Below are 22744 nucleotides of genomic sequence, written 5' to 3'. Positions count from 1 at the left end.
GTTAAATTCATCTCACTTTTGCTGGATCGCTATCTCTCTGTCTTTCACTGTGTGTGGGTTTGTGTATAACTGTGCATAATAGGATTATGCTGAGCTAAGAGTAGATTGCAGAATTTCACACAGGGGTGCCTGGTAACTCCAGTGCTGACTGGTCATCAGATGAGCATCACATCAGGGTGTGTGAATACCCAGGGAAAGGACAATTACACTCACATACAGACACATTCCCACTAACAGGATGACTCAGGTCCTCAGCGCCTCTGTTCATATGCTCTGAGCACTCACCCTGGGACTGCACAATGAGAGGTGAGTTTACCTTACTGTGTTGTATTGTGGTTTTAGCGAGATGTTTCTCAACTTAGCATCTGTGATGTACTTGTTTACCCCTTGTTTGACATATTGTACCTGAACAAATACGTACGACTGTATTTAAGCTGATGCCTGTAACATGTAATATGAGGCAGAGTATTTACAGAGAGGGACGTTCACTGTGGATATACCAGGACAGAGTATTGTGTCATAATAAAGCTTCTTATATTAAGGAGCTGAATGTTGGATCTTTATCATCCAGCTATTGCTCGTTGTAGAGTAGTACATGTCATGCCTAGATATCACTAGAGATTGAAGCTTGCTCTGTCTCTTCAAGGCCCAGGGGTTGTTAAATGAGAAGACTGTCGTCCCTTTTCTCCCGGGGGAGCAGCTTGGAGGAGGAAGAGGAGGGCGAGGGGGTCAATGTACGGTACAAAACCTTCTTATGCATTTATTTCACGATCACTAGGGCAAAAATACCATAACCTCAATTATTTTTCTGTCGACTCAACTACCCACTAAGTGGCACTGTTTCTCTTGTGTTTCAGTGTTGGCATTTACGTTTTGTGTATCGCAATGCAGTCAAATATTTCTCCATGTTTCAGCTCTGTAGTTTTTATTTGAATTAATACATATCCTGTACAATTACAAAGTACCAGAAAAAATGGAAGGGAACATTTCTACGTAGCTTGAAAGGGTACCTCTTCAGACTTCTGAAGGACCTTTAAGGTTTTTCCATCTTTACTGATATACAACATACCATGATTTAAGGGTAGTGAAAAGTTACGATAGAGACAATCCAAAAGATGAGGCAGAATCATTAGGTCTATAAAGTATATACACTGTGTGTTGTTGAGTATGTGTAATCAAGGCCGTAGAGAACAAAACAGTAAACAACAAGCAGGTCTATAATTTTCCTGTATAGACCTACTCTACAAAATCCACCCGCCCTCCCTTTCTGTCTTTCTCTTTCTCTCGTAATGAACATAACTGGAAACACCAATGAGGTCTGCATGTGTTGTGTCTTCTCCTGCCGAGGCAGAGTATAATGAGGTGGCATCTGTGCTTGGTTGTAATGCCAGCTGGGAATCAGAAAGGAGCCAAGGGCCCATTTTGTAAAAGGTACATCTTTCCCCCCCTTCCTCCTGGATCTTCTTAACTGACCTCCCCCCTTATCTCCCTCTATCCCTTTTCCTCAGCACCTGCTTGCCAAGCCCCTTGTCAGCTGGTATAAGCTTCACCAAATCTCCCTTTTAGCTTCCTCTACTGCTCTGTCACTTTGAGTGGATATCTCAACCCCTGTCTGCATCCCTAGACTTGTGTGCTCTGAATTTTTCACTTCTGTCTTATCTTATTCATCCCAGTCTTCCTGTGTTTATAAATGAACTGAAATAGCACACATCGAGTCTGTTTGAATTCCCCAAACGGTGAGTGTTTGCTGTGTTTAATGGGTTAGAGTTAGTGTGAGTTTTTTTATTCTTGGTATTTGGGGTATTTTTGACTTGGTCTCTTGAGCTTTGAGCTGTAAAAATACCCCTGTCCCAGTTTATGTTGCCACCATATGTGTGTGTGTGAGAGAGAAAGAAAGAGAGAGACAGAGAGAGAAAGAGAGAGACAGGAAGGATGATTAGTAGCTTTACTGAACAGAGCATGTTTATGTGGTAGGGGGAGCACAGCCCAGCGTGGAAGACACAGTGGCGAGCAAGCCGGCTGTTATGTGGAGTTACAGAATTACGGTCCTGTCAGAGTGCCCATTGAGGGGCTATAGCTCAGACAAGGAGGGGATGGGATTCCTTGACACCAGCATCACTAACCAGGGGCCCAGATTCCCACGCTAAACTCCCTCTTTCACCCCCCCCCCCCCCCCCCCCCCCCCTGTCTCTCTCCATCCCTTTACCTGCTGGACATCTCTCCATCTTCTGACCCCTGACTCCTGATTGGTCACAGAGGTAATGAATGATTGAGTGGTTGCCGTGGTGAACCGTGCCCAGGGTGGAGCTAGGGAATAGGCAGGAGAGGGGATGATAAGAATCAGAAACCTCAGGCTGGGGCAGCCTGCTGCCTTATAAGGGCGTCTCTCCTTAGCCTGCAGGAACAGGGCAGGATCCACTGGAACAGCACACAACAGTACAGGAGGGGGACAGGATGGAATGGGAGGCAGTTTCCAGGGGAGATTCCAATAGTGGAGGAGTCATAAATGTACAGGGGAGTTCTGGTTCAACTGGTTAGAGGCTAGCGATCTGGGCCTGGCTTATATCCACCCACAGGAAGTAAGGGTTTTCGCAACACTGTTAGAGGATAGCAAAACAAATACACACACACACATACAGTATAGGCACTCACACACTCCTCCCCTAGAGGGCTACCCTCTTAAAGGAAGACAGCTCTCTGATCTGTAGTACTCTTATGAAGATAGTTGAGATGTACTCTGACCCTCTGCCCCAACCCTAAGGAAGAGGAAGATGAGGAGGAATATCAGTGCAATACCATTGATCCACGTTACAGAGGTAGGGTGTTTGTGTGTGTGTTGTGTGTATTTTGTACATTAAGTGTCCATGTCAATTAGTGTGTGTTTATTTCTGTTTGACAGAGGGCATTCTGTCTTCAGTGTGTGCAATAGAACTGCTATTTTTGCACTAAATCGAGTCAGTAGTTTAGTCACATGATGTCAGCGGTGTTTTTGGAGCCTGTCTGTAGGTCATGTGCAGACTTTGACCTGTGTCACATGGGGCTTGGAGGGAAAGAAAGACAGCTTTGCAGTATCTATAAGACTGTTCACAGCTAGAAATGCAAAAAAGACTTGCTGTGTTGTGTTTAGGACAGTACTGACTTGGTGTCATGGTAAAGAAATTGTTAACCAGTGTGGCTACTTAAGGCTAGAAGTTAACTCCTATTACTTATAAAACATTGTAATGTAAAAGTGTTTTTTTTACACGTACAACATAATGAATTGTCAAGAATACCGGTTTGTGCTTTCAGTTGTTTGGAAGTTGGTTCTCGTGTCAGACGAGTTTCACCATGTCTATGCATGTTTGTGGGTTAGTGTGTGTGTGTGTGTGTGTGTGTGTGTGTGTGAGAGCGTATGTGTGTGAGCGTACTAGTCAAAAGCCATGAAAACAAGTCATACATGATACATCTGTCCTTATTTAGAGAAAGGCCTCTTCATAACCCTCGGCCTGTCTGACATCTCTCATAGTGGAATGTGGTATAACTGCTGGGTCTTGTGTTATCTTATGTGTGGACTGTTTGCCGTTGCATATCTGTTTCTCTCACATTTCTTCATTTCATCTGCCCATCTTTAAGGACATCTTTCAAGGACATTCTATGATGATGGCAGCAGGACTTTGTCATGAGATAATATTCTTTTGGCTCCCCTGGCTGTCCAGTTGCTTGAGTTATCGCTTTCTCTCTTTCTTAGTTTGTGTGTGTATGTGTGTGGGTTTTCACAGTTACTTACCATACGGTGACTAGTCTAATGGGGGCCTTCCTGTTAGACCAGACATATACCACTAATTGGAGATGTGGGAAAGAGTCTTTCTATGTAGATCCCTTGTTTGTGTATTTCTTGCCTAAAGTGCTACTGCCTGTCTTGGCCAACTCAATAACATGTTTGTGTTCCATTAGAGCTGGGCATTCTGAACCTGTGATAAAGGGTGATAACACATTTTGAACAACCTTGTTCTATGTGGGTACTCCAAACAGATTTCTGAAACCTGATGTTTGCCCTGATATTGAGGGAACCTCTTATAATAGTCTTCACTCTTATCTGAGGACACAGCAGATGCCATGGTAACTAATGTGGTACTTGGATACAAGGCGCTCAGTGCCATAATCTGTTTTTGCATCCCATCAAAATCTAAATCAGAGAACTTGTTTTGCCAGTACAGATTCAGAATACACACAGAATATGTCTGTGGGCTGTGCCATTTCTCAAAGTGTTTGTAGGTTTAGCCTCTGTGATAAGATAAAATGTATTGTCCAGATGTAAATTTATCTTACACATACAGTTTCTGCTGTTAAAATACATAAACATGCAGTGCATGCTTACAGTACACACACAGACTATCACTTTATGCACAGACAATAACTAGTATTCATATACTAACTGCCATCCATCAATCAATTGCACATTGCCCTTTGTACAACACACCTGTAATCATCACATGGGTACATAATTCACAAACAAGACATATTTAATATGTACTGTACAGTCAGGGTAAAGCAGCCTCACCCCCATGAAGTGTACACAGTTTTGGGGAACATGGCAGAGTGACAGGGGTTTGTCTCTGGATGACTCGCCATGCAGGGCTTTGATAAACAGGGACAAAGGAGGGAGCCTTCCCTGGGGGACTCTAAAGCCCGCCTGAGGCAAGAAGCTGGTGGATCTTCATGAAGGTGCTGAGTAAACATAATATATATATTTTTTAAACTGCTCCCCCATCATAACTACATAGCCAACATGGCAGCTGCCATTATGTGGTGTTATGCAACCCAGCCAGCTTCCCCTGACCCCATACGCCCCCTGCAGCTGAGTCACACTGATTACGCTCTGAGTCTACTGCTGTGCGTGCCTCTTCTGAGAACACCCATCTTCTTACCATTTGGGAGTTTTCTGATAAGAGTTCTGCAAACCCGTTAGAGAAACTTCCAAACTTAAGCACACTTCCATCTCATCACTAATATCTCCACCACATGTTTTACCCCTTGTGGGCACCCTAGTCACCTTCTCATCCTCTCCATGTTCACCTTCTTGTCTTCATCGCAGATCTGTCATTCCTTGTGTCCCCATGGGAACAAGGGTTGTACCCTGGAGGTATTCTAGATTCCAATTTCACAGCAATCAGGCCATCACCCTGATAGCAGAGACATTCACTCACCCACCCTCTTTTAGAGGGTGTCATGGAAGTTGGCTGCTCATGTAAAGTATTAATCAACTGCCCTTCATTACAAGCATGGTTTTTCATGCTTTTCTTACCTTAACTATAAATGTGTAAAGATGTTTAATGAGACATTAAGGGTCAATCCTTCATGTGTCAATACTGCCGAGGAATCTACGTCTATTTAGATTTGTTATCATCTACTGTTAACATTAACTGAATTTCAATTAAATTAAATGATTAAACACAACAAGAAAGAGTTTGAGTCACAATATTTTAGTGAATGGAATGCAAATGACCCAACACGTGCATCTCTATCTCTCTTTCACACACAATCTTTTTGAATGTGACTGTCATAACCAGATGCATGTCTGCCTCATTGTTGGTCTGACGGGTGAATACTGATGACGCTTTATCAGGCAGGACATGTCAGTCTCTGGGAGTTTTGTTATTGTCTTCACAGGAGCACTTTATCTCTGGCTGTGACCTTTTTAATGTCTCAGCTCTCTCCCTGTCTTTTCCTGCCCTCTCTCTCTCTCAGCTCCACTATGGTCAATATCCACATTCAGAATAGTCTTTAGAACGCTCATAGATAGAAAAGGGTTGAAATGTCAGCTTGTGTGTGTGTAGTCTCTCATAGATAAAGATGAAAGAATGACTTGTGGTGTTGGGTCATGAAGCCCCCCTCTGAGAGATTGACCTATCAGATCTCTCTTTCTCTTTGAAAGTTGATGGAATCCAAGTCCACCATGGGACTCATTGCTTCTGAGCTGTATGACTACAGGTCCTTCATCCTTGAAGATTAAAAAAGGGCAAGGTGGGTTCTGTCATGTTATGGCATGTGTCTAGTTTTTATTGGTGTGTCATCCATGTCAGTCTTCTCTCTCTGCAAAAGTAGATGTAGTTTCACTGGTGGAAATAATGTCAAGAGACTCTCTTTTTCTGGGGTTTCCTTGCTTGTAGGACATGTATTTACTGCTGGGGCCCTACCTTGCCACTTCACCATTTACTCTTGTATTTATGAGCCCCTTGGTTGCCCCACTGTGCTGTCACAAAGCACACTGCTGAGTGGGAGGGGTCTGGGGATTGTGGACTATTCTCCTCAGCTTTCAAGCCCCCCCTGCACCCCCACCCATTGTTACTACTCCCATCCCCATACAATACATCTATATATCAATGTACTGTGGTTCTCAAAAGGGGGGGGGGGGGGGTGGTGAGTGTCTTAGTCTGATGTCCAGGCCTAGTGAGGCAAAAGAGAAAGAGAGAGGAAGAGAGACCGAGAGAAAAGAAGAAGTGGTGGTGATCGGTCTCTCACCCCTCTCAAGAGAGAACCACTCCACCTCAGTCCTTTCCTGGTCCATTATAAGTTATGATACAATTTTCGCACCACTGTGTTGTCTCTGACAAGCCTGTCGTCTCTGTGTTTAATAATGTTTGACAGGGGCAGACAGCAACAAGCCTCTGAGTTGATTACTATGGGCTGATGTATGAGAATGTCAAAAACGATTAGTCTGCCTGTAGAACCTGTGTGTGTGTTTATGTGTGTGTTTATGTGCACGAATCATGGCAAGTACCGTATTTAATTAAAAAATAAATATAGCATCTGTCATTTAATAATGCTCCAGCAAAAAGATGTTTTCTAAACAGCAGTGAAAAACACAGGGAAAGAAAGTAAGTCAATAGTTGAGGGAGAGAGACTAATGCCAGAGAGGGGGTGAAATATAGCGACAATGTGATCTTTGGCACTGGGCTCCACTCATAACTCATGATAGTGAGATTGGAGAGGGTAGTGTATGAGGTACTGTATGCATGAGGCTATCCTTTATTCTGTGTCCTACTGACGACAAGAGGAAGACATTAGATGCAACTAGGAACACAATCAGATATATTGCTGTCATACACATACAGCACACACACATACTGTACACCAAGGATAGGGTGCGCATTGAATCTGTCTGTTCCCACAAAGTAAACACTGTCCCTACCATCTCTACTGAGTGTCATCCTTAGACCAGTGACCTGTGTGTCTGAAACACATTTGTGTTCGGCTCAGCAGTTTGAAACCCACAAGGGACAAAGGAATGAAATGAAACTAACTCATTATTCCACGGAAAGGGATCCACACAGCTCAGATGACAAGTGCACCCTCTTACATGACTAAAAGGCAAAAGACAGCACACATACACACACAGTCTATACAGTTTTTAGATTAATGAGGAGCTTTGTCATTTCTGTCCTAGCCAACTGAAATTATGTACTAGAACCCCAGTCTTATCATTTCAGAACTCCACCTCAGCATTCCAGAACTGAACATTAGCATTCCGGAGACACAAGGGATGGAGGTCTGAGTGTGGTCAAGGAGTATTAAGGCAAGGAGTGCCTATACTCTTTGGTGTGGTCTAGTCTCTGACAGAGCCAGGAAATAGAACAGGAAGTAACCAACACAAACATCAGAATGATAGAAAACAATGGAACCCTGTGACAATGAATTCACACACACACTGCTCCACATACACACAATAACTATCCATTGGTTTCTGCATGTATTAGGAATATCAATGAAGCTCTATGTGCTTATCTCTGCCTGAGTAATGGGATCCCACATTTGAATGGGTTTGGTCAACAGGCAGGACTGGTGACATTTAACAAAAGGAACAAAAAATAAGAAAAATGCTGTTTAATTCTGAATGAGTTATGAGATGAGCTTATCTTACTGAATGTGGCTTTACATTCACAAAGGAGGGATGAGCAGCCTTGCATGTGCTTCTGTGTGTGCGTGTGAAAGAGAGGTTTTTTGTGTAGCTGTTGAAGTAGCTAATGGACCTAGACAAGTCAATACACAATGATGCAACAGCCATGTTGCATTGCATTCCATGGTATGGAACACATACAAATGTCCCTGGTCAATACAGATAGGTTGGTATAAAATGATCATTGAGGATCTTGTTCAATGGAGTACTAAGACAATTTGAAGTTGACTGATATTTGAGATCTGTGCTGGATGTGACAGAACACACACACACACAAACACACTAAATAACCTGTAATTAATCACTCCATTTTCCAATCTGATCGGATGCTGGCAGACGGCCAGGCGTCCATGCCCGTCACCCTCTCCGTCCCCACTGGCTGGTACCCTCTGTGCCAGGTGATGTTCTATGTCATGTCCCTCTCTGCTGGCTGATCCTCTCTCAGAACGTCCACCTGTCAACGGCCAGATTAATGACCGCGTGACTCATTCAGCATATGAGCAGAGGAGCTGCTGTCACTACAGAGGAACATTGGAGTTGAGTTTACAACTGCAGTTTATCTCAGGTGCCACATCCAGTGCCAGCCTCATCATTTGGAGAGGGTCATTCAATTTATCCAGTTTAGTCATCATTTGCATTACAGCAGTGGAAAGAGTGAATTGTTATTTGTTGAAATACATCCCTGCTTCCTTTTCTGGTTTTTAACTATTAAAAACAAAATGCACGTAGTTAATGAATTATTCTAAATGTGTTTCAGGAAATTAATGTATAAAGTTGACACATTGTCGATGTGTAACACTAATTCATTCGTAGACTAATTCATTTCTCAGTATAGTCGGCCCCGTGTGTCTTGCAAAATGCATGACAATGAAAGAGATTTTCGCTTTGAATTATTAACATAGATGCTTTGTCCCTGGGCCATTGTAGGGTATTGACTATCCATTGGGTGATATGCTTATACAGCTTGAAAAAAGGCTCAATTTACTCTTCTTTAATTCAACATCACTCTCATTGTTCTACTCACTAAATAGATCAGTTACTGTGCAAAGTATTATGCCTACAAGCACATGGACATTTTGTCGCCGTTCTTTGCCCATTTACGAAATACCGCTGACTTTATACTGCTGGTCAATAAGCAAACGACATTGTTATACGACAATGCCCACTTGCATGCAGGGGGCGGAGTCCAATCGCACATTGTTTGGTGTTTCGGTTGTCTCGGGTTGTAGGAGTACCGAGACTCATGGATCACCGTGCAGTCAGCGACAAGTGACACCACTTCGTTTCACGGTGTGATGGACAGTTAGCGAAGGCTGTCAACTTTGGAGATTACATTTACGGACTAGTCTACGGGACTATGCCCACGGCCGATGTCGCTGTGGGTAAAAGTTCTTCAGGATTAGAAAGATACAGTCACATCTGCATTGAAATGGTAAATATAACTATATATTATAACAGCGCTGCTTAGCTAAATCTAGAAATAAGGCTATGCTAATATGAATGCTGGTTGGCTGTGAAAGGCTAACGTTAACTCACGGTGCAGTTAACGTAAGACTAATGACAAAGGTAGTTTGCTAATTCGGCTAGATAGTCTAATTCTATGAACTGAATGGTAGCTAATTTTAAAAAGCCAGGTACCAGCTATAGCTGCACTATAGCAGTATACTGCACTACTTACTAGGCTAGCTATTAGATTGTTCGCTACATCGGTGATGACTATGGTGACTCAGTCCAGACTGTGCTGCTACAAATTGACGTTGCTGGCTGGTATAGCCGGTTGATATTGTGTGGTGTAGTTTGGAATCCTTGGTTTTGTCGCGGAGTATCTCTAAATAAGATTGTCCTATGATACTAACTAATTCTCTATATAAACCAACTAGCAAATAGTGATATAAACTTGCAATTCAGATATAGCTCAACCGTAATATTCGATTGTCTGCGCTTGAAAAACTAAGTTTGTGTTATGCATCTAACTTCAACTGAGCAAGTTGCAGCACGCCACAATTTAAACTCAAGAAAATAGGTTTGACAGGTGATTCATTTGTAAAGATATTTGAAGACGGTTGCACTCAAATGACTAGTCAAGTGTTGTCACTCACTCAGCTATATAGTTCTTCAGTATGGGTTTGCAGTTTGATTGCAATGTAGATCAAAGCTATCGAAAAGTCTCTTGGAAGAGCTTTTATTTCGTTGAAAGCAAGTGTGTCGCCAGATGTTCTCTATGTATGGGATGGGCGGCGGCCTTGTGACATCACTGGACCAACATTCAAATGGAAGCTGTAAAGACAATAAGCTTATCTAGTATCGACATGTGAAATACAATAAAATTGTAGAAACAGAATTAGATGTGTGAAGCATTCTGCCAAGAAAAGTATGGGGTATCACGCATGCCCTTTGCATAGATAGTTTCAAACGAGATACAACTTCATTAGTTGTTTGGGTTATTTGAACTACCTTTTTATAACTGGCTTGTTACACATGATTTTACCACCTAGTCAGCAGCACACCCAGCTGCACCCAGTAGACATATGGCTCACGACAGTGCGATTTAATGCCTACAGGGAATGGCAAATCGATCCTGTAGCCTACACTGCATTGAGATCCACCTCATTCCATAGCTGTTTGTTGTCCAAACAAGTAGGTTGATGTTAAAAGGGTTATTTTTTGGTACTCTTCTCTGACCTTTATGCTTTAATAAGAACATTTGACTGGGTTCATAAAGTCACAGTTTCTGTGAATCTTCACTGATAACTCCCAAAGGAAATCTCTGCCCTGTGTGTATGAGAGATCTGATGTGTTAGTTCTTGAGTATATTTTCCCCCAACAACGTGCTTTTCCTGTAGCAGCTTTTCCTGCTCTGCTGCTGTGTGTCATGTGTTAGAGAGTGTGAGGAAGGGATGGGGGATGTTTTTTCCTCTGTTTTTTCCTCAGAAGTGTGCCCTTGGGCAGGAATGAGTTTCGTAAGATGCCTTTTTTTTAAGAGGCGCACATGCAGGTACTCAGTGTTACAGTCTGCTGCCTGTGGTCTAATTTACAGCTATCTTGGACTAATTTAATTTAGTGTGTGTGTCTCTGCGCATGTGCTCCCGTCATGCACGTTGAGTAGATTGAGTAACAGGCTGTTGAGCAGCCTTTGTTGTGAGTGTAACTTACTGCAGCTCAGAGCTCCTTAGCCTCAACCAGCACCCAGCAGTGTCTGGTGAGATTGGAACAGCACTGTGAGTCCTCCCCACTGGCTGGCAATGGGCCACAAAACACCCTGTTGTACATCCAGCTGGGGGCACCTTTTGTTGTCAGTAGACTGTTCCACAGGTCTGTGTGTTCTGAGTTGAAGAAACGAAACCCCCGTGTCCTGCAGGAGAACACAGCCTTCCAATCCGACAGCCCAGTCACCACTCACCAACAACCATTTGATTGTGTTGGAAGAGATAATGGAGGAAGGACAAAGAAGATGAATAGAAAGAGAGAGGAGGGGGATGTGGTATTTAATGTGTTCAGTGAGTGATGGTCAGACACTCTTAGACACACTCCATTGGGCGTGATGGTGAACTGTTGCTTCTGTCATTCCTTTCTGTTGTCAGGGCAACCAGAGCAATCTCTCGCTCCCCCAACCTCCCAATGCAGACTTTTCTTCTGATATCTTCTCCCGCCTTTTTCCCTTCATGGTGTCTCTTCCTCTCCCTACACTAAACCCCCTTCTCTCCTCTCCCTCTCTGATGTCTGAATGCATGAATGAGGCTCAAAGGCTTTCCACTGGGCCAGGGGTGTGCAGCTGTGCAACTCTCTCCTTTTTTCTATCTGGCTGTTTCTTTTCTTTTTTATGTTATTTCTTTCTCTCTCTTTCCGTCTCTTTCTCTCTCTCTCATTCTCTCTGTCTTTCTCACTCCTTCTTGCACCTCCCATCTCTATTTCTCTCTTAACGTTCTCCCTCTGCTACCTGGAAGTGTTAGGTAACTGTTCTATCGGAGAATCCGTTTTTAAAGGGGACAGGAAGTCCCCTCTGATGGAGTCAGTGACAAGTGAAGATGCTCCAACAGTTTGAACAGTGCCACAGGGATGACAGACCCTCTTCCTCTAACAGTACACTTCTACACCACAAGCAGGCTCCTCAGGCATTACTTTCAAGTTCTCTCCCTCTCCCTCTCCCTCTCCCTCTCCCTCTCCCTCTCCCTCTCCCTCTCCCTCTCCCTCTCCCTCTCCCTCTCCCTCTCCCTCTCCCTCTCGCTCTCGCTCTCTCTCGCTCTCTCTCTCCCTCTCTCTCTCTTCCCTCCCCCCTCCCTCCGTCAGTATGCAGTTGGATTAGGGATTGAGTTGGCTAAGCCTGCAGTGTACAGATACTCACTGACAGACCAGTAGAGATGCAGTCTGTACGAGTAACACCGTGTGGATTAACACACTCAGATCCAGAGCCCATCAAACAGATCCAGCATCCAAACTCACAAATAGCACCGACACACACTTGCACACACACTGCCTGTCTCCGAGCCAACATTCACACTCTCTCACCCACTTGGCATTCTTCCTGTCACTCACCCTCTCTTTCTCACACACACAAGGAGGATTTATATCATAGAGCACTGTTGTCTCATTCAAAGATTGGCTTTCTTTCTTTAAGATGGCAGTGTACTACTGTTTGCTGCGGTTCCAGTAGAAACACTCACAAATGCTATGCAGAACTCACACGAAGAGTGGCTACTGTCACAGACAGACTGGCGAGACACCTTCCTGTGTGTCCTGTGTCGTGGAATTCTTCCTGACAGCTCTGATGAACACACTCACAAGCCTTATGTAACGTTGATGGGAGAGTGTGAACCAGATCAATTATCTAGCTATTGGTTTCACTTGAACCCAGTCAGATGTGGTATGGAGGTAATGTCCTGAGAGCTCTAACAAGTGTATGTCTGCAGCACACCCAGATCTTATGACTGCTTTAAGTGGTTGTGTGTATGTGTGTGTGTCCTTTCACTGTGAAGTACTGGTTGTTCTTAATCAGTACTCCAAAAATTGAGTTCTCTTTCGAGGTGTGGAATGCAGCTGTGCCCCTCCCTGTCTCCCTCTCACCCTCAAAGCACTGCACAGCAGGCAGAACTCTGCTGTGTGTGTGTGTGTGTGTGTGTGTGTGTGTGTGTGTGTGTACACGTTTGCACATGTTAGTGCTAAAACATTACTCCAGGCCTCAAGATCTCCTGTCTGATGGCTCCACAGCTGACAACATGTTTACAATGAGGCCAATGATTCTGAGAAGACCATCCTATAATTTACTCTCCCTCCCTCTTTTGGACTCTGTGGATGATGCCCTCTGTTCAGAGCACTGCCTGCTGGGTAATCTTTGCTCTGGAAAAAAAGGAGATAAAAAATCTCAAATGACAAAAGAAGTATAGAAAAAAAGGGATTACATCTTTTCAGATGTCACACAAACACACACCGATGCTGAGACAGTGTTGTGTCCAGTGTTATTCTGACAGGACAGTGACCCCCTCCCCTCTGTATAGTACAGCTTGTACCCTGGGTAACCCCCTTCACATGTGGATGTTTGTGCGTGCATGTGCGTGCCTATGTTTGTATTTCTGTATCCTGTTGTTTTCATTTGAGGGTTGTTCTCTAGGGGCTTGTTTAGTTGGAGCGGAGCTCTATACATTGTAAATGAAGCTATAACAATTTATTGATTTTCTCTAGAACCCCCCTTCCTCCCTCTCTCCCTCCCTCCAAGCCTGTGGCCATGTCCATGTCATGTTGTTCTACATTCTCCTCTTTCCCTCAGAATGTGGACGGGTCGTACCAGGTACCAGGAGGAGGGGGGAGAGGTGGAGGGAGAAATGGAGGGACACAGAGAGAGGAAGCTGCTCTCTGCTTTGCTCTATGCCCCAGCCCTGTCTCCATTGCATCAGTCTAAATGATTCATTAGGTGGGGAGAGTCAGAAACACACACACACACACACACACACACACACACACACACACACACACATGTAAACACACACGCACATCTGAGCAGGGCTAATGAGACCGCAGGGTCTGCTTAGGCCTCTGTGGGCCTTCTAAAGGGCTTTGTTGCTGACACATCATTCTTTTATCTATACTCACCCGAGCGTGTTGCGTGTGGAATGACGCTAGTAACGAGTTAGTTATTAAGCTCTAAGTTGCTTCTATCTCTTCCACACCCTTGTTCTTCTGTGTGGAGGATGAAGCAGTGGAGCCTGGGTCCCGGCTGGGCTGACTGGGGGGATTTCACACCCCAGAGAAGCAGCCTAGCTTACAAAGACAAGAAACTCTTCAGTAATGAGACTGCACTGCGTCTAAACCTGTAGTGTCAAATTGACACACACACCCACCCAAACAATAAACAAACAAATCCTCACCCAAATATGCAAACAAACAAATACACACGAACACACACACACACACAAACAGGTACCCTCCTGCATCTAATGAAACAAACAAATCCACTCTCACACACACGACTCCGAACACCTTCAGTATCTCTGCTCAGTCCTTAGTAACGGCCCCTCTGGGTTGGTTACAAAGGTGAAGAGCTGCTCCTGTCTGTTTCCTAGGCTGGAGGATAGATCCTAAAAGTCTTCCATCATGTGTTTACCTGGCTGTGTCACTGTAGGCAGCTCACGGCCTGTCCTATGGTTCCTGTTTTACCTTCACTCAGAGTGCTGCAGGTCAGAGCACGTAGCTAGCAATGCAGCTGGAACAGCAATTAGCCTTAAGTTATCTACCAGAGACTTCTCCCGGCCCTACCCAGCGTTGGACCTGAATACAGATAGCCGTGTCGTGTTTGTGTGTGTAGTATGTTGTATTGTGTGCATGTGTGTGTGTTCCATTGTTAGTGGACATTGCTGAGAATCAGTGGTAGTATGGTACCTTGTCTGAACAGGAAGTGTTCTGTGGCTTCACACTAGATTATGGAGATTCAAAATAAATCGAGCAGCTTTGGTTAGTCCTGTGTGTGTGCGATTGTGTGTGTGTGTTTGCTGTGTTTGTGTGCTGTGTTGGAGCCTCCAGGGGGGTCTGACGGCTACTCTGCCCCAAAATAAGATGCCCTTTGTGGGTACCATGTCCCTGCTGCCCCCCCCCCCCCCCCCCCCCCCCCCCTGGAGCTGTGGAGAAAGCAGCGGGATGATGACTCACAGTACAAACAAGAGTTTTCAGAATCCGGGGGTTATCATGTTTCAACCTGTACGCTTCCAGCACTTGTAGTATGAATACTAAGCATTCATTTTAGCCGCAGGTTAATTTTTTTCCCCCTCCAAATAACGATCAACCGACTAAATCACTGTATCCTATTTCCATAACGTATCCAAACTTTAAAGCTATTTTGGTTAGGGTTACTCATTCTCTCAGCAGCTGGGACTGTCAAGGGGTGCCGTTCTCCTTGACAGTGATACTGAGGGCTTGTAGTGATGCAGCAGCACGGTGGAAGACTACAGCAGCCAGGGTCAGTCCAGCGTGGGTGTGCACAAGCACAGGAGAGGTTGGACAACAGCCAGAGAAGCTAAATGAGGATACGTCGACCAGGTCTTTAAGATGAAAGCCTGGCCTATGCAGCAAAATATGTAGACTCAGACAAATATAGCATTTATGTTTGGCGCTTATTTGAGTTTTTCTCTCTTTCGTGTGCAGTAGATTCGTTTTATGGAGACGAGGGTTTTCGACGCAGGTCTAAAGTCCACGCCTCGGAAAGGAGGTTTTGAAACCAGAAGCGGTCATGGTTGGTTATGCTGTGTTAAGAAAGAGACCAGCTTTACCATCCAGTCACGTCATGTGATAAGGCCGCTGTCAGTTTATTGTCCTGTGAGCCTAATTGGCTCAGAGGACAGTTCTAAACGCCTCACCTCACAAACCATATCCCTTTATCCCCCCCCCCCCCTCTCCCCCCCCTCCGGACCTCTTCATCCTCACACTGTGTTAATCTGCTGTGCTGGTTCAGATAGAGCCTGGCTCTAGGTAGGGCACTGCAGTGGCTGGGTCAGAATGACTGATCTCAAATGACGTGCGTCTGTTTGTTTGTTTGTTTGTGCCTGGCTCTACGGATATAAAATATGACTTCTACTGCAAAGGATAATAGAAGCGGACGTAGCTGTATCATCTGGATTATGCTAAATGGTTTGGTAACCTTAATCCAACTAGCAGGATCTACGCCTCGTTCCAACATTTGAATTTCCTTTGGGATTAATGAAATGAATTGAATTTTTATGAACCTCTTTCTTATAGAAATCTGTGTATTTGTGTCACCTGTTCCACCTCTCATGCATGAAGTTGTAGCCTAACCAACTGTTACTTTCATGGCCCTATCATAGGCCAAGCCACAGACCATGTAGGATGGGCTGTTGCTATGAACACTGATCTACGACAACTACTCTAACAACAGCGGTACACCTTATAAAACCAACAGTACAGGCAGGGTCAGTAAGCAGTCAGTTGATGTGTGTGTGCCTGCAGCTGTGGGCCAACCTACCTCGTTAGCATACAGGTGCAACCACTCCATCATTGGTGGAGCTCTTCCCAGACAGGGAATTGTGATTGGTTAAACATACTGATTGTATATATATATGATGCTAATTTAGCGTCATGTGTAAGGTATGTGAAAGGTCATTTACAGTATCTCCTCCTGTGTGCCCATGGCTTCTGTTTCTTGAAGTGCTGCTCTGGGATCTGTCGGCAGTTATGCTACAGCAGGTTTTGTGTTGTGTGAAATAAAACGAGGAACCTGTTGTGCCGTGAACCTACAGGAAGTGTATCTGTTCTGTTTGGATTTGTTTTTGTTTCTTTTGCCTGCAGCATGGGGCAACTCTTAGCTCTCAGGTCAGTGACAGTCAGCGTGTAGGGAACATGCCATGCAGAGCAGCACTGCTCTCAGGTCAGTGACAGTCAGCGTGTAGGGAACATGCCATGCAGAGCAGCACTGCTCTCAGGTCAGTGACAGTCAGAGTGTAGGGAACATGCCATGCAGAGCAGCACTGCTCTCAGGTCAGTGACAGTCAGCGTGTAGGGAACATGCCATGCAGAGCAGCACTGCTCTCAGGTCAGTGACAGTCAGCGTGTAGGGAACATGCCATGCAGAGCAGCACTGCTCTCAGGTCAGTGACAGTCAGCGTGTAGGGAACATGCCATGCAGAGCAGCACTGCTCTCAGGTCAGTGACAGTCAGCGTGTAGGGAACATGCCATGCAGAGCAGCACTGCTCTCAGGTCAGTGACACTCAGAGTGTAGGGAACATGCCATGCAGAGCAGCACTGCTCTCAGGTCAGTGACAGTCAGCGTGTAGGGAACATGCCATGCAGAGCAGCACTGGCCTACATGCCCCCTCCTGTCACGCACACTTCACACTCTCGTACTCAGGCACCAACCTTTCGTCTGACTCCGTCCTACGTCAAGCTGTGTGTACTGGCTAGTATGAAAGGTTTTCAATGTGATTTGAATTCAGAGTGAAGAAGGGAGTGGGCAGACTAGTGTGTGTGTGTGTGTGTGGCTGTGTGCTTACATGTGTGTGTATGTGCGTGTGTGTATGTGCGTGTGTATGTGTGTGCGTGTGTATGTGTGTGCGTGTGTATGTGTGTGTATGTGTGTGCGTGTCCATCTGCACTGGTCAACTGTTATCTGAATGGCCTGATTCCTATACAGAGGTCAGAGGAAAAACACTGACCAGATATAGAGTGAAGAGTGCAGACACGTGTGTCATGGGTGTAACTTGTGGCATCTGGCCTGCTCTACTGTAGCATGCAGGGCGTGTTCTGACGAGGTCACATGATGTCCGTCAGACCCACTCTCAGTTCCCCTCTGACTACAGACTGAATTCAAGGTTCAAAACCAATCACTATGTTTCCTGCAGTTTCCCCAAAGGCCCAAACCTTTAGATTGTGGTGTCAGGCAGCATTCAAGTGTTTAAGTGCGGTTCCGTGTGTGATTGGGTGTGCAACGTCTCGTACTTGTGTGCGCAAGTGTACGTGTGTGTTTGTGTTTGTGTGTCTGTATGAGAGAGGAAGGCAGAAAGGGGGGCGGAGTGTGTGCAGGCCACAAAGCCCTTCACTGCTGTTCTCTTTACTCTGGCTTTGCTGTGGTCAGGGAATGGCCAGCCAACATGATTTAGTTTCGCAGATTGCAGTTGTATTCATACTGGTGTGTTTTATACAGGGTGGAATTGCTGACTGGTTGAACCATCTGTGTCCTGAGTGAAGAAGCTGCTGCAACAGCTAGACCAGCCTGTCTGTGCCACAGTGAATTACCATTACCACTCCAGCTAAAGAGACAGAGAGAGTTGATGAGGTTACGTGGCACTAATATGAATGAAAGTGTTGTTTTGCATGTTGCTTTAATTGCATGTGTGTGTGTGTGTGTGCTTATTTGTGGCTGCCGTGGTAACAGGACTGTAACTGTGAGGTTTGTTTATTAGTCCTGCAGACTCAGCGTGGTTTATGTAATGGTCTTGTGTTGTTGGCGGAGCGGTCCATTAGAGCCTCTCTATTCATCCTGTGGGTCCATTCAAGTCTTTAGAGAAGACTTTTAGAGAAAAGATTTAACGACCCTCCAAAGTTTGTATGATGCATCTTTTGTCCTCTACCTTCCTCGCTCTTTCTCAGGGCCAGACTGGATAATGGGCCAGCAAGGAACCCAGACACACTAAACACACAAAGACTCTTGTTGTGCACACATGCACCCTTACCCGTACAGACATCTCAGGATGTTTTTACCAAGGACTCCAGACTGATGACATCATCAGCCACCTGTGCTAATCTGTTGCACCTCATCACATGTTTACCGTATACATTTGAGGTCATTCTCTTCAACTGTGGAAGCCACAATGTCTCACATTATCTCTTTGTTCTTCTGTGTGTCTGTGTGTGTGTGTGTCCAGGCGGAGCGTGATGGCAACATCCTCAGCCTCCCGGTGCCTATGCGCCGCGGCGGCTCAGAGTCCAACCTGGATGTGGAGAGCTGCACCGTCGACAAAGTGGGCCTGGACTTCCGGAAGGGTCCGCTGGGCTTGGACAGCCTGCAGCAGAAGATCCTGAAGGTGACGGAGCAGATCAAGGTTGAGCAGACGGCCCGGGACCAGAACGTGGCCGAGTACCTGAAGCTGGTGAACAACGCCGACAAGCAGCAGGTGGGGCGGATCCGCCAGGTGTTCGAGAAGAAGAACCAGAAGTCGGCCCAGAGCATCGCCCGGCTGCAGAGGAAGCTGGAGCAGTACCACCGCCGCATGAAGGACAGCGAGACCAACGGGGCCAAGCACGGGCCGCGTGACGCCAAGGAGGGCACCAAGGAGGGCAGTCTCCGGGACGTGAGCTCCAGCGGGCGCCACCCAGCGCTGGACAAGGTCAAGACCATCGGGCCCGGGGTCTCGCTGTCCCCGCCCTTCTTCTTCAACAAATCCCGGGAGTTCGCCAACCTGATCCGGAACAAGTTCGGCAGCGCCGACAACATCGCCCACCTCAAGAGCTCCATGGAGACGGGGGCAGGGCTTCAGGCCGAGGGCGGGGCCAGGGCGTTGAGCGGCAGCGCCACCACCGTGGCCAAACCCAAGTACCACAGCGACGACGAGTGCTCCTCGGGGACATCCGTGTCAGCGGACTCGAACGGGAACCCCGCGGAGGGGTCGGGGCTGGGGTCCGGAGGGGGGCCGGGGAGGTCGGACTCCCAGGGCAGGCTGGGGGAGGTGCTGGAGGAGGTGAGGGAGATCAGGGAGGCCCAGAGTCAGCTAGCAGAGGACATGGAGGCCCTGAAGGCTCAGTTCAAGAGGGATTACAACTTCATCACACAGACCCTGCAAGAAGAGAGATACAGGTCGGTGTGGGTCATGGACAAATACAGAAGCATAAATACACACACATGCACACACACACACAAGTTTTGTTTGTTTTAGTCCTCAAAGAAGCCTTGTATTTCAAAGAGCCCCCAAAATTCCCCATGGTTATATTGTACTCTTCCTGTGAGTCATGTTCCATTCAGACAAAAACGTTTCGTCCTCAGCAGTACTCTGACAGAACAGTCTTTCTCCCTTTTGAAGGCTGTTTGCAGTATGTCTATGTTTAAATCCTTCTGCAAAACATGCAGCCCTCAAACCAGGTTGTTTACACCCCAAATAGACAACCGCAAAAAGCTGGCATGTAAACCCTAGGTTGTGAGTCCTGTCACCTTAGGGCTTATTCTGCAGCTTTATAACTGGTAAAGCTGATGATTCACTTGGACCACTCACACAACACAAACACAGACCAACACCGCTGTAGAAGTGTGTCTGGATTTAACAGGATTTAACAGGATTTTCTTGTCTTTTCCTCTCCCTTTCTCTTCCCTTTCCCTTTCTCTCCATATGTTGTCCCTCTCTCCCCCTCCCCCCTATCCTCCACCCTCTCTTTCCTTCTCACCTCTCCTTCATTCTTCCTCACTCCCTGTTCCTCTCCCCCTGTCTCTCTGTACCAGGTTTGAGCGGTTGGAGGACCAGCTGAACGACCTGACTGAGCTCCACCAGCATGAGACCAGCGACCTGAAGCAGGAGCTGGCCAGCATCGAGGAGAAGGTGGCCTACCAGGCCTACGAGAGGGCCAGGGACATCCAGGTGCGCACATACACTCTGGAGCTGGAACAACAATCTGGCATCATGACCTTTCTCACATGACACGTATTTATTCATTGTAAATGAAATGTATTTCAAGACACATTTATTTATTCATATTTACATTTCTTAACAGATCATCTCTGTTGTGAAGGTCTTTCAACTTCAACCTATGTGTGGGATTGACACATTTTGATGTGTGTGTGTGTGTGTGTGTGTGTGTAGGAGGCCCTGGAGTCGTGTCAGACGCGGGTGTCCAAGCTGGAGCTGCAGCAGCAGCAGCAGCAGACCGTGCAGCTGGAGAACACAGACGCCAAGGTGCTGCTGGGAAAATGCATCAACATCATGCTGGCCATCGTCACGGTGATCCTGGTGTGCGTCTCGACGGCGGCCAAGTTCGCGGCCCCCCTCCTCCGGAGCAGGGTGCACCTGGCGCTCACCTGTGTGGGCGTGTCTCTCCTGGCACTGCTCTGGAAGAACTGGGAGCACCTGCAGTGCATGCTGGAGCGTCTGCTCCTCCCACACTGAGCTCAGCTCCTCCCACATAGCGCAGGCCCCTCCCACTTTGGGCCCGCGGCTTCTGGAACTGTGATTTTGCAGTAGACCTGGAGGAGAGGGGTGGCGTTAATATGTAGCCTTATCACCACCATCATTTCCCTCTTCTCTTGTCTCTCTCTTTCCTCTCAGTAGCTGAATGCTATAAAAAAAAAAAAAAACATGCCAGCTTGCCACAGACAATTGCCAGGCATTTCAGCCGAGAGTGACCAATCAGCTAAATGCTACAAGGGACTGGCGTGTCAGACAATATGGGCGTATGAAAAAGTCTGTCCTGTGTGTGGTTGTTGGCGACTCATTTAAAGGGGAGGTGGAGTGATAGTTTATGTCCCATTCTTAAAGGGAGAGGAGGGGTCCCCCAGGTCTGTTTGTTTTCAACTGTCTCATATAAGAACCTAGCTTTCTCACTGACAGCATTACAAAGTCATCCCCTGTAGAGGACTTGTATCTAAGCTACACTCCGCCATACTAAACCCCACTACACCACACACCTTCTGTGATACACACACACTGAGCTCATGCTGAAGTATGTATTGGCTGGTTTGCTCGTGGATCTTACTGGTTTTGTACTGTAAGTCACTTTACTGTAAAAGCAGAATGTTTTTGTTGTTTGTTTTAATGGTTTTAGTGGCGTCGTCATTTTAAAGGGATGTTTTGAGTCTGTGTCGAAATTCTGTGTTCACGTCTTAAAGGTGGGTGTGGCTGTGTATGTGCATCTGTTTGCGTCTGTTTTCATGTCACTGTTGTGCATTCGTGTGCGAAAGGAAAACGTCTGAATTAGCGGACGGCCATCTGCCTCACTGAACCGTGACGTGCTGCTTCTGGGTAGTCAGCTCAGGCACACACATAAGGAGGGGGTTTGGTGACACGACTGAACTTGTCCCAATGAAGGCTGGTGACCCATCTCTGACCCTGAAAGGAGATGCATACTGTACTGTTCTGCCCTGACAGGCTAACTCTGCTGGATTTGATACCTTGAAGCAGTGTCCGAGAGGTCTGATGTTCCCTAAGCTAATTGGCAATTCTTCTTTATTAATTGTGTGTATTTTCTTTTATTAAATAAGAAAGGAGCTCTACCGTTGACCCAGGAACACAGGAACTGCTCACTGGTGTGCCCTTAAAACACCATGTTGTGACACTAGTTTTTCCTCTAGAAACAGTATATTATTTTGCCTTATACCGAACAAACAAATATTCTAAATGCCTTTTAGATGCTGTCATCTGACTGGACAGAGTGGCGGGAACAGCAGTTGAGTTCCGTCTTCTCTAGATCCCAGTATCACTGTGATGAAGATGTTGTGATGATGATGATGAAAGATGTCTGTTGCCTTTTCTGTGTTCCTCTGTTGTCACCTATTGTTTCCACAGAGCCACATGTGGGAAGATGTGTAGTGGTTGACTGGCACTTTCTTCTACTGATACCTACACGAGTTCGACGGGTATGTCAGCATATTTACCATTGTACATTGGTGATAAATAGTTTACCCTCTACTTTGCAACTCTATTTGCTGTCTCTGGGCTGGAGAGAGACAGTGTGCATGTCTGAAATGTTGTCCTGTCTGAGTAGCTGTGCACGTTAGTGTTGTTTTGGTTAATCCGGTCCTTCCGGTTTGTACAGAACACACTTTTTCAAACAAGAAAAAATAAATCATTTTTTTCTAAGCTTGGTGCTTTGCCTGTGTTTACATATCATTG

The 22744-nt window shown here is 46.0% G+C and overlaps 1 protein-coding gene across 3 annotated transcripts; it reads left to right on the top strand.

Annotated features, from left to right (window-relative positions):
- The first annotated feature begins 291 nt into the window (after positions 1-291).
- On the top strand, positions 292-22718 carry LOC124469808 (transmembrane and coiled-coil domain protein 3-like). 3 transcript variants are annotated; one of them, XM_047023302.1, is made up of 5 exons: positions 292-306; positions 647-734; positions 18797-19725; positions 20362-20497; positions 20720-22718. In XM_047023302.1, exons 2-5 carry the CDS (start codon positions 663-665, stop codon positions 21020-21022), a joined length of 1440 nt encoding a protein of 479 aa, XP_046879258.1. In that variant the 5' UTR covers positions 292-306; positions 647-662; the 3' UTR covers positions 21023-22718. The 3 variants fall into 3 exon arrangements, with proteins under 3 accessions (XP_046879258.1, XP_046879259.1, XP_046879257.1); XM_047023303.1 differs by lacking the exons at positions 292-306; positions 647-734 and adding an exon at positions 2412-2816; XM_047023301.1 differs by lacking the exons at positions 292-306; positions 647-734 and adding an exon at positions 8701-9368.
- Positions 22719-22744: the final 26 nt, after the last annotated feature.

This window comes from Hypomesus transpacificus, chromosome 7 (assembly GCF_021917145.1).
Source record: "Hypomesus transpacificus isolate Combined female chromosome 7, fHypTra1, whole genome shotgun sequence".
NCBI lineage: Eukaryota > Metazoa > Chordata > Actinopteri > Osmeriformes > Osmeridae > Hypomesus > Hypomesus transpacificus.
The sequence above is the reverse complement of the archived record's forward strand: the minus strand, read 5'-3'. Positions and strand labels throughout refer to the sequence as shown.